The following is a 12,101-nucleotide window of genomic DNA, read 5'->3' as shown; positions in this document are numbered from 1 at the left end:
CTTAAGTATTAATTATTAGTAAGCATTTCTACAAAAGAGTCCTTGATTCTTGCTTAACCTTACCTTGAGTCCCCAAAGCCAGCATACCCTTGGAGTCTTTTTCTTTAGTCCACTAAGTCTTGTGGAGTACTTATGTACTCAGGGTTTCATCCCACCATGTTGTTGAAGGTGAAGGCTTTTTCTGTACTTCATCCTAAGGATTGTCATTTAAGCTAGCAATGTATTTTGGATTTAAAATTGTAATTCATATCATTCAAAGTTGTATTACTTTTGTACCAAATTTGTACTCACTCCAATATTGTAATTTGTAAACTTATTGTAATATGAATTCCGCTACAAAACTTCGGTACATTATTTATGTTTGCTTAATCTTGCGATCTTGGTTGCAAGTGGTTTATTCGAGGTCCCTGGGATACTCGGATAGATTCTTTTAAGTTATCTAGTACACATGCATAGTCGTTTGAGGTCTTTGGGACAAAGACATGTGCATGTGGGTCATCAATGCTGTTGTTGCCAAAGAACTTAGAGACCCCAGATAACATCTCATGCATAATTCGGGTAACCGTCATTCGAACAATCTTTAGTTGGATATCATACATGCAAGCATGACACGACACCAGTTGACCTAGTATGAGATGAGTTGAGAGACTCATTTGATAACATTTTTTGGACCTTCGAGTTGATTTCTACTCAAGTTAGGTCGAAGCTCGGGGGGCTACACCCCAATGGAAAAATATGATGAAGAAAAACAGTTTCTTAACTCGGTAGAATACATCACCAATATGGTCTTCATGAATAAAGGATACTCTTATTCTTGGAGCCTCGAACTAATTAACCTCTAAATTAGTTTGAGTCTCAAGGGCTTGTGGGAGATAGATATCCCTAGGGTCTCACAGCGTGGATTGAGTTCATGGGCTGTTAGAGGGCTTGAGTGGACCAGATAATTAAGTCCACAAGCTATCTAGCTAACTCAGACCCAAAGATGGCAGGAAGCTTTCTTGAAATGTAAAGACATCGTAACAACTATTTCCAATGAAGCCAATGTGGAGATTTATGTCGCCTATGAGTCAGAACAGAATCACCATGCATGCAATGTCGTCCGCAGATCCGAATAGACTTTGTATGTTTAGGTGTAGCGATAAGTCTAAGCTTGTAAAACCTAGTATCATCATCTATATAAGGGATAGGTACCCCTACAAAACAATTCCACATCACTCGTAGTATAATAGAGCACTCTATTATATAACCTCAAACTTAGATCAATTCCATCAACACAAAGCATATGATGTAGGATGTTACACATTCAGATGACTCGAACCTGTATAAACCTTCGTGTTCCGTTGTGTTGTGCACGAACCATTGAGCTACCATTGATCTCGCCAACTACGAAAAGCACTGCGTGGCACCACAACCATTGGCATGTGACGTAGCGCCGATACAAACACCTTACTAGTTGCCACAAACATATGTGTGCCATGTGTATTGGTTCATACTCGCTCCATTCTAATATATAATTTGTTTGACTTTTTTATTCTAAGTTTGATCGGTTGGTCTTATTAAAAAATCATAATTATTTTTAATTTTTATTGTGATATGGTTTAGCATATAACACTAAGTAGGGCTTTGAATTTTTTTATTTTTAAAATTTGAAATAAGACGAGTCGATCAAACTTGGTAAAAAAATCAAACGAATTATAAATTAGTAACAAAGGGAGTAATAAATTGAAAATAACCCTCTACTAACTTTTTTAGAACAGAGCCTCAACTAAATATCTCTACTACTACTTAAGTGCCTAATGTAGGCGTTCACAGGGCCTGTTCTGCCATCGGACCGAGGATCCTCGCCATCAACGCCTTCCATCATCGCTCCGACACCCCGCGCATCACGCAGTCCCTGCCCCCTTCGCGCCATGGCTCAATCCCACCGCTCCGTCGCCGCCATCACCTCCGCAGAATCCGCTGTGAGGTCTGCATCGCCCTAACCGCGTCCTTCCATCCATGGTTCTGCAGCCGCGCCGAAATCCTCCCCCATCGTGCCCTTCCATCGACGACCATGGTGGACGGACCAGCCGCCGCACACGCCCTGGTCTCTGTCGCCCTAACCTCGCCCTTCCATCCGTTGATGGATTTCGGGGATGCATTGATGGTCCTCGCTCGACCCGTTCTCCGTCGATGGCGTCCACAGTGCACCCATGCTCCTGCCCGGACGCGCCGCCTACCCACCTCCCCCGTCGTGACAGTCGCCTCCCCATCCGTTGCCCCGCCCCATCAGCCGCATCATCCTGCCTTCCCCCGAACCCCGCTCCGCGCCTCTCCCAAGCTCCGACGTGTCATCCCCACCCTCCCCTCGAAACCCCGATCGAGCACCACCAGTCGCAGAATTATGGGCGAGCACCACCAGCCACCATGGGCTTCGCCACCGTCGGCGCCCTCCTCCTCGGCTCCGCGCCCGCCTCCGGCCCCAGCGACAGCGGTGGGGCGCCCAGGTCCGTGGAGTCGTACATCGGGAGTCCTCTACAACATCAACACCGAGGAGTCCAGAATCGTCCTGCACAATGGTAATAGCCTTCCCCTTCTCCAACCCGTTTGCTCCAAAGCGTCGTTTTCCTCATATGCGAACCTTCTAGACCTATATTGGTTGTTGTCTGGTGCACCCAACCTGGTGCTGTCAACAGTGAGGAACCACCCCGCCTCGGATAGTGAGAGTGCAGGGGCGGACATCGCTCTGAGCAGGGTCAAGTCGCTACCTGTCGACTCTAGCGGGGAAGTGATCTCGTCGGGTGGGAGAACCGACGATGCCTGCGGCGGCTCATCCATTGGCGACGAGCGTGAGCCGACCGTCGGGAACGAATAGCGAGCAATGGAGAGTCAGGGGAGCTAAGTGGGGAGTCTGATCCGTTTCATGTATTAATACATGCATTACATCACGGCTGACCCTGCCCAGTTGCCTCCGTTGCGACCCTCCGGCCAGCAGCACCGGCAATTTCAGATAACTCAAGCCAATCCTCAGCGACAATCTAACGTCGAGTTGGATTTCTTGAGCCAGATGCAGAACTTGCACTCTTCTGAGCCGCCTCAGAACTTTCTCAGGCCACCGAAATTGCAACTTTATACACCGTTAATAGGTTCAAACATTATAGCTATCGAAGTTAATTTTAACCTTTTCTTGTCTTTATTTTTCTTTTCTCGTATTTCACGCATTTCAAAATTTAAGATTTTTCTTTGTGGAGAAAGATGAAAATTTAAGCTGCTAGATCAGGGATATACAGTTCAAATGGCAACACTGTCAGCTTTTACCTGAACGGTGCTAGCTACTCATCATGCCTTATGAGAAGTTTACCACTGATTCAGGAACAGAGGGGTGGCCTACCCAACACGAGCCACAACACTGGATGGATTTCTGGGAGTTCCTCGTATAACTTCATGGAGTGATGTGCTCCTAATGACAAAATTTGACACGGCAGGCATGCAGCCTTGTACTAGAGCACAGGACTGCGTGCGTTTAAATTTGTCCGGAGACCATTGATGCAGGTTTCCAACGCTTAAACATGGTGACGATATCAAAATTTCAAAGAACCAGAGACGATCTATGCAGGTTTCTAGAATCTCCAATATCTAGGACTAAATTCTTCTTTGCAATCTAGGCAGCAAAAGTTACCAGAACTCCAACCCTCTTTGATGCCACCTATTACAAAAAATATTGTCAGGTAAGCTTCTTTGACATGCTTTATGTGTTGTTTTCTTAAAATCTGGACAAGCTTGGAAAGTGAATCCCTGTCTTTCATTATGTTGTCTGTATAGATTGCATAATGGCTGCTAGGTTCTCTGCTGGAGTTTTGCTCACAGTTTAAAGTTGAACCAGTGATGAAGTGCTATAAAGAAATCACCGACTATTTAGAAGTGGATAAGAAATCTTTTGATTCTGGATAAGAAATCATTGACTATTTAGTTGTGCTCACAGTTTAAAGATGTTTTTCCTTTTTTGTATGCACAAGTCAGTTCCATATTTCTTTATCCAGGGGCATCGGCTGAAAAATTCTAAGTGTCTATCATTGAGGGAGCTAAGCGCATACCAATGGATAATAAGTTTCTTTTCACTGGAACACCCCTGCAGAATAATCTAGCAGAGCTTTGGTCACTATTGAACTTCATTTTGCTTGATATATTCTCATTGCATCAAGAATTTGAGTCATGGTATTATACTATTATTCACCCACGCTTTCCTATTTGTTTCTTTCAATATTTTATTCATGTTATTCAATTCGTACTTGCAATTCATCACTAAAGTGCAACACAATATATTGTGTCATCATTGGCCGATTGCCATCTTAATGTGTAAATGCCTTATATATAGGTCATAATCATAAGTTAGTAACACATTCCAATGTAGCATTGGGGCAACTTTTATCTTGGTTGTCTCTTCCCATGGTCCATATCTTATCTTGATAATTTAGTACTTCATCAGTTTATTGGTGTTGCTACCTAGGAGTTCCGTCATGAGTTTACAAGGTATAAATATTCACTTTATTTACACATTACTACATGGGATCAGGGGATGGTTAGTGGATGATTAGTTGAGTACTTCAAACTTGATTGTGCATAAGTATGGGATCTTCATTTTCATTTCTGTTGTGGGCTGTGCAGTCTATTCAATGTCGCTGAGGCAACAGTTACAAGATCCTGGAAGAAAACCCGTGGCAGCTCTACACTACAATAAGGGTGATAAAGATGTCTCGTTCAATGGAAGGTATGCTTGAAAGTTCCATTATTAATTTGAATGACACATCTGATACATATAGTCTTTTCAATTTATCGACGTTGTTCACAAATATTTAGATTACATGTTTGTTTATATTACTGCTATGTGGTTTAGATATCATATTTATACATGATCAAGGTAGCATAAGTACATGTAATATGGATACATGAACCCATTATTATTATGTGGATTTAAGTTCAGAACTTCAGAATACAGATATGAGGCGAAGTTTAGTAGCTAGAGAAGTTATCTGCATCCACCATGATTCTAAGCCTTTTTTAGCTTTCTACTCTAGAGTTCTGACGTAAATGTGTACTTCAGCAATGCTATGAATCTCTTCCCATGGTCCATATATTCTCATCTTAGTGTTGGTATTTTCATATCTTGGGCTAATATGAGAAATCTGTATAGGATTATTTTTTTGCAGATTTGAGTATTTTAAACCTTTGTGCTGTTTTTACTATCTTGTCAGCTTCATGATGCGCGAGAGTAAATATGATGAGAGATTTATTTATCTTTTTTTTACAGATTTGGGTTCTGATCTTTATTTTTTGTATACATGAACCTACAGGTATGTTCTTATGTGCATCAACTTCTTGCAGCTATGCGAGCCAAAGATTCTACCATGCACGTACGTCGCCGCCGCGAGGGTCATGTGCCAGCAGATCTAAATCTATACAAAAGGTTTAACTCCCTAATGCTAGCTTTGTTTGAGCAATATCTCCCCTAATGACATAGTATATGCTATTTGGTTGTTATATTTGATTTTTGAACACACTGGTTTGGTGTATTGCAACGGTTTGACAAGATGTAGACAACAATGTCACTTGCTTCCTTTCTCATTACCACCAGAACAACCATGTAAATCCATTTTTTTTGCAATTCCAGACTAGAGCTACAGTTAACCATGTAAATCCAATTTGATTTTTTTTCAAACATCCTGTGCAAAGGAACAATATAAAGCAATAACCTTTGTGTTCTCAGGTTGATGGGAGCAAAGTTTGTGAATTAAAACAGTGGCCCATCCTCTCCTTTGCAAGTTATCTAATTTATAGTTATAATTTTGTTTGCTCGAGAGACCGGAGTGGTGTGCTTTACCCTTAGGTTCTTCCTCTTATTTTGCCAATTCTACTGAAGGAGTATTCTCCTACTCAAATGTTTTACTATTTGTAGTACTTATTGATCATTGACATTTTTTGTTGTTGTGCCAGGTAATGCTATATGTGGATATGAAAGTCAATGGTGTACATTTGAAGGGATACAAAAATAATTTCATGTATTATCCAACATCTTGCTCTTGCATATAACTACACCTTTACATATTGTCCATGCGGCAAACAAATATATTTTGTTGTTCATAACATTTTCCTCTCTAGCTCCTAGCCTACAATAGTTTTCTTACAGGTGTACTTTTGGAGTCTTCCAAGTTGTGCTGGGAACTAGGTACTATCATGACTTATTCCTCCCAAATCTTCTTTCCTTGGATACTTTGATGAATCGGTGATTGATAAGTTGTTGGTCTTAATTAATAACTGACAGTAAGATACAATATCAAGAAACAATACCTTTGTTCCATGATTTTTGAATGATGGGTATTAAAGAACATTAACTTTGGGACCTTTTCCAGGCATACAGGAAAAGGAAGGAGCCTGATGTAGAGAAGCAAAAAGAACCAATTCTAGAGCATGTCACAGTGTCACTTGCCAGTCATTATCACCTACTTTTTTTGTTATGTTTGTTAGTAACAGCATTAGAAAGACCTAAAAATATGACTTTCTTTTCTCTTGTTCTCACATAACTGAACTGTTCTGTTAAACTTCTGTTCTGGCACAGAAATGCAAAGGTTATATATCGAATTTGATGTTTGTCGAAAGACTTAGGCTTTATCACATCTTGTAAAATTATCACTTTTCTTTGGACTACTTGATATCTGGTTGAGAAGATCCTTTTACCTTGCAGGAGCTGCACCTGCACTACTGTGTAGTGACTACAAACTGGTGAATCAACAAAATCTACCACTTGAAGGTTCAGATATTAGTTCTGTCAATGAATCCATTTGTGCATGAACTCACTATATATTGTGATTATAAATATGTAACCATGCGTGGAATGATTCTTGGCTTCTTGATTTATGTTTTGCATTTGTGTCCTGAATTACAATGACTGGTTTTGATTCAACTTATCATGCTCTACTAATACTTTGATATAGGCTGTGACAGCGAGCAGGGGGTGAGGGAGCGAACAGAGTGGTTGTCCCCTCATTCGAGATGTAAAGTCGGCCCTCTCCTCCTTACCTCAATGTACTGCTCGTAAGTTTTTATAACTCAGAAGAATCATGCTAAATAGCCCAATGATGATACATGTAAAATATTTTCTTGTCGTGTGAACCTTGAAGCCAGGATGGAAAGACCTCTTCGAATTATAAATCTCAACCTAATTTGAGCTTGAGTCTGATGACATGTTTTGCACCGTAGGATTATATCCTAAAATCTGCATTTTTATTTTCTAACAATATGTTAAGTCTTCAGCACTTAAATTCATTTAATCTGAATTAGTTAGGTCTACACAAGATGTGAAGTTTATACAATTCCAACTAACGGTCAACGTCGCAGCTCTGATAATCAATGTAGTTGCTGCTGTCAGTTCTGGAAACGTGCTGTTGAATGCTGTTCAGGTTTGAGTTCAGCTCTGAGATCTATTGGTAGTTGCATTATTTATCATCATTTAACTTGTAAAAGCTGCAATTTCTTCAGTTCTGTGCATGTCCAGACAATATTTCAAAAAAGATGTGTTTGGTGGAATTCTAATTTTTGCTCCCTTGGCTGACAGTTGCTGTGGGTTAACCTAATTATGCATACTTTGGGTGCCCTTGCATTGGCGACAGAACCACCTACAAACCATCTTATGGAGAGACCCCCAGTAGGGAGAAGGTAGTGAATCACCATCTATCTTGTAGCATTGTTGAAACTGTATATGTTCGTAAATTGTACACACTACTTTCACTGATCACAAATCCATTGGACATAGAATTAGGAGTTTAGAAGCTCGATGATTTTGTTTTGCCTTCAAAGAAGTATGCTGACGTGATCATTCCTCGAGGTGGTGATAATCGTGTAGCAGTTGATCTGATTGTTCAACATATCCGTACAAAACTTGGTCAGCATGACTTGTGCAAAATCTATCCAAATGTTCATGTTGTTCAATCAACTTTTCAGGTAAATCTACAAATCTTTATCAATGGTTTCTTATTTTGCCAATTTTGTAATTTCTTGCCTTTTGTAATGATGAATTTGACAGATCCGAGGAATGCATACTCTTATCCGTGATAAGGACATCACCACACCTGACTTCGTATTTTATTCGGATCGATTGATCGGTTTGGTACTACTTTATTTCAGTGTCTTTATTTCCCTTCTCAACTTCAAGGCCAATTTAATTCATTTAGTTGATTTATGGATTTGCTGTTTAAGGTAATGGAGCATGGTCTTGGACATTTGCCATTTACAGAAAAGCAGGTTATTACCCTCAACAGGTATTTTGCAGGTGGCACCTTATATCTTGTAGCTGCTTAGCTGTGCACCTTATGAGTATTTTCCCCCTAGATATAAGAAAATTCCAGTGAACTACTCCAAGGCAGAAGCACCAAGTTGTCAACTGAAGCCAACTAATACATTCAGTAAAGAAATGGTTCCCTTCTTCGATTCGGACTGTATCCAATCTGATTATAGAAATTGTCGGGGACCATAATTAGGGGTACCCTCAAGACGCCTAATTCTCAGCTGGTAACCCCCATCAGCATAAAGCTGCGAAGGCCTGATGGGCACGATTAAGTCAGGGATCAGTCCACACGAGTGACTCGATCACGCTTCACCCGAGCCTAGCCTCGGCCGAAGGCAGCCGACCTCGAGAGACTTCCGTCTCGCCCGAGGCCCCCTTTTTATGGCGGACACATCACCGGCTTGCCCAAGGTCTTGGCTTCGCTCAGAAGCAACCTTGACTAAATCACCACACCGACTGACCAAATTGCAGGGGCATTTAACGCAAAGGTGGCCTGACACCTCTATCCTGACACGCGCCCCCGGCAGAGCCGAGGTGACCGCCGTCACTCCACCGCTCCACTGGCCAGTCTGACAGAAGGACAGCGCCACCTGCGCCACTCCGACTGCAGTGCCACTCGATAGAGTGAGTCTGACAGGCAATCAGGCCTTGCCAAGGGCGCCACGACGAACTCCGCTCCGCCCGACCCCAGGGCTCGGACTCGGGCTAAGACCCGGAAGACGGCGAACTCCGCTCCGCCCGACCCCAGGGCTCGGACTCGGGCAAAGACCCGGAAGACGGCGAACTCCGCTCCGCCCGACCCCAGGGCTCGGACTCGGGCAAAGACCCGGAAGACGGCGAACTCCGCTCCGCCCGACCCCAGGGCTCGGACTCGGGCTAAGACCCGGAAGACGGCGAACTCCGCTCCGCCCGACCCCAGGGCTCGGACTCGGGCAAAGACCCGGAAGACGGCGAACTCCGCTCCGCCCGACCCCAGGGCTCGGACTCGGGCTAAGACCCGGAAGACGGCGAACTCCGCTCCGCCCGACCCCAGGGCTCGGACTCGGGCTAAGACCCGGAAAACGACGAACTCCGCTCCGCCCGACCCCAAGGCTCGGACTCGGGCTAAGACCCGGAAGACGACGAACTCCGCTCCGCCCGACCCCAGGGCTCGGACTCCGCCCTGGCCTCGGCCGAACGACCTCCGCCTCGCCCGACCCCTTGGCTCGGGCTCGGCCACGGCAACTGAAGGCAAGACTCAACCTCGGCTTCGGAGGAAACCCCACGTCGCCCTGCCTAGAGCACAGACCGCCACGTCGACAGGAGACGTCATCATCATCCTACCCCGAATCGACTCGGGTCACGGAGAACAAGACCGGCGTCTCGTCCGGCCAGCTCCGCCAGAGGGGCAATGATGGCGCTCCACAAGCTCTATGACGACGGCGGCCCCCAGCTCTCTTACGGAAGCAGGACAACGTCAGCAGGGACTCGACCGCTCCAACAGCTGTCCCTCCATCAGGCTCCGCCGCACCTCCGATAGCCACGACATCACGCCAGCAGGATGCCCAAATCTCTCCGGCTGCCACATCGGCATGTACCTAGGGCGCTAGCTCTCCCTCCGCTAGACACGTAGCACTCTGCTACATCCCCATTGTACACCTGGGTCCTCTCCTTACGACTATAAAAGGAAGGACCAGGGCCTTCTCAGAGAAGGTTGGCCGCGCGGGACCGAGGACGGGACAGGCGCTCTCTTGGGGCCGCTCGCTTCCCTCACCCGCGTGGACGCTTGTAACCCCCCTACTGCAAGCGCACCTGACCTGGGCGCGGGACGAACACGAAGGCCGCGGGACTTCCACCTCTCTCACGCTCGGCTCCGGCCGCCTCGCCTCTCCCCCCTCCGCGCTCGCACACGCGCTCGACCCATCTGGGCTGGGGCACGCAGCACACTCACTCGTCGGCTTAGGGACCCCCCTGTCTCGAAACGCCGACAGTTGGCGCGCCAGGTAGGGGCCTGCTGCGTGCTGATGAATAGCTCCCCGTCAAGCTCCAGATGGGCAGTTTCCAGCAACCTCTCCGGCCCGGGACGGTGCTTCGTTTTGGGGCTCTCGAGTTCATGTCCTTCGACGGCAGCTACGACATGATACTTCTTCCACCACCGTGCGACCACGACAATGGCGGCCGACAACCCGCTCGCCGGCGGCGGAATCGACGACGTCTTCCCCGCGTGGTGGAAGAGCTATATTCGGGCTCGCTCCGTTCTCTCCCCCGCCAACGGAGGGGAAGGCGGAGCCGTCAAGGCCAGACGGGAGGCCGCGCTTCGTCAGCCGTCGAGCGAATCGACGCCCCCGACGCCCCGACGGAAGGCACGCCGGACGTCGACCTCGTGTTCGAGACGGAGGCGAGCGCCGTCCCCCCGCGGCACGCTGACCCTGAGCAAGAAGACGACGCCGGCGCGCTCGCGGAAAGCCTGCAAGACGTCGCCCTCGAACCAGAGATGACGGCGCAACCAGTCCCCGATGTGACTACGTCGCTCCTCGTCGACCAAAAGGTAACGACTAACTCCCATCTTGCGTCATTTCGACTCGGCCTCCACCCGCCAAACGACCTCGATTTGGAGGGCGCTCTCATTGAGGCGAGTGCAACCCCACTGAGGTTCTGTATGCGGTCGCCTTGGGACCGACTGACGGACGTCTCGACCTACGGGCCCTCTGGGTCCGAGGAAGATGACGACCCCAGCATCGGTTGGGATTTCTCCGGACTTGGCAACCCCAGTGCCGTGCGGGACTTTATGACCGCATGTGACTACTGTCTGTCCGACTGTTCCGATGGAAGCCGCAGCCATGGCGACGAGAGCTGCGGCCCAAGCCGCGAATGTTTCCACATCGAGCTAGGGGATCCCACCGAAGGCAACCATCTTGGCATGCCGGAGGATGGTGATCTCCCTAGGCCGGTGCCTCGCGCCGACATCCCACGGGAGCTAGCTGTGGTCCCCGCTCCGGCGGGGGGTTACGACCCACAACTCGAGCAAGTCCGCGAGGCGCAGGCCAGGCTCAACGAGGGAACAGGAGCGCTTGAGCCGATCCGTCGGGACGTCGGACAGGCATGGGTGGGCCAACCCCTGGCCGGAGAAATACGTCATCTGCCCCAAGGTCTCCAGCACCGCGTCGCCAACGACGTCAGGATCAGGCCGCCGCCCGCATCCAGCGGGGTCGGTCAGAACCTGGCAACCGCAGCAATGCTCATCCGCGCGATGCCGGAGCCGTCAACCACCGAGGGTCGGCGGATCCAGGGAGAACTCAAGAATCTCCTGGAAGGCGCCGCGGCCCGGCGGGCCGAGAGCACTGCATCCCGAAGGCAAGGATATCCCTCGGAACCTCATGCCGCGACTTCCCGATTCATGCGGGAAGCCTCGGTCTACACCGGGCGCACGCGCAACACCGCGCCTGCGGCCCCGGGCCACCTCGGCAACGAGCACCATCGACGCGACCGTCGGGCTCACCTCGACGAAAGGGTGCGCCGAGGCTATCACCCCAGGCGTGGGGGACGTTACGACAGCGGGGAGGATCGGAGTCCTTCGCCCGAACCACCCGGTCCACAGGCTTTCAGTCGGGCCATCCGACGGGCGCCATTCCCGACCCGGTTCCGACCCCCGACTACTATCGTAAAGTACTCGGGGGAAACGAGACCGGAGCTGTGGCTCGCGGACTACCGCCTTGCCTGCCAACTGGGTGGAACGGACGACGACAACCTCATCATCCGCAACCTCCCCCTGTTCCTCTCCGACACTGCTCGTGCCTGGTTGGAG

The 12,101-nt window shown here is 47.9% G+C and overlaps 1 protein-coding gene and 1 long non-coding RNA gene across 2 annotated transcripts in view; one reads left to right on the top strand and one right to left on the bottom strand.

The window, feature by feature from the left end:
* The window catches only part of LOC103645415 (uncharacterized), a 53,343-nt gene extending 51,311 nt beyond the window's left edge, over positions 1-2,032 (bottom strand). Inside the window, exon 1 of the mRNA XM_020543716.1 lies at positions 1,984-2,032. Within this exon, the coding sequence (XP_020399305.1) occupies positions 1,984-2,032 (49 nt within the window). The remainder of the gene's footprint in view (positions 1-1,983) is intronic.
* A 3,305-nt stretch (positions 2,033-5,337) lies between these two features.
* Positions 5,338-6,427, top strand: LOC103643596 (uncharacterized). The gene is made up of 4 exons (XR_561116.2): positions 5,338-5,443; positions 5,971-6,035; positions 6,164-6,202; positions 6,387-6,427. It is a non-coding gene; the product is annotated as an uncharacterized lncRNA (long non-coding RNA).
* Positions 6,428-12,101: the final 5,674 nt, after the last annotated feature.

This window comes from Zea mays, chromosome 1 (genome assembly GCF_902167145.1).
Source record: "Zea mays cultivar B73 chromosome 1, Zm-B73-REFERENCE-NAM-5.0, whole genome shotgun sequence".
NCBI classification, from domain to species: Eukaryota; Viridiplantae; Streptophyta; class Magnoliopsida; order Poales; family Poaceae; genus Zea; species Zea mays.
This window is presented reverse-complemented; position numbering and strand designations above follow the sequence as displayed.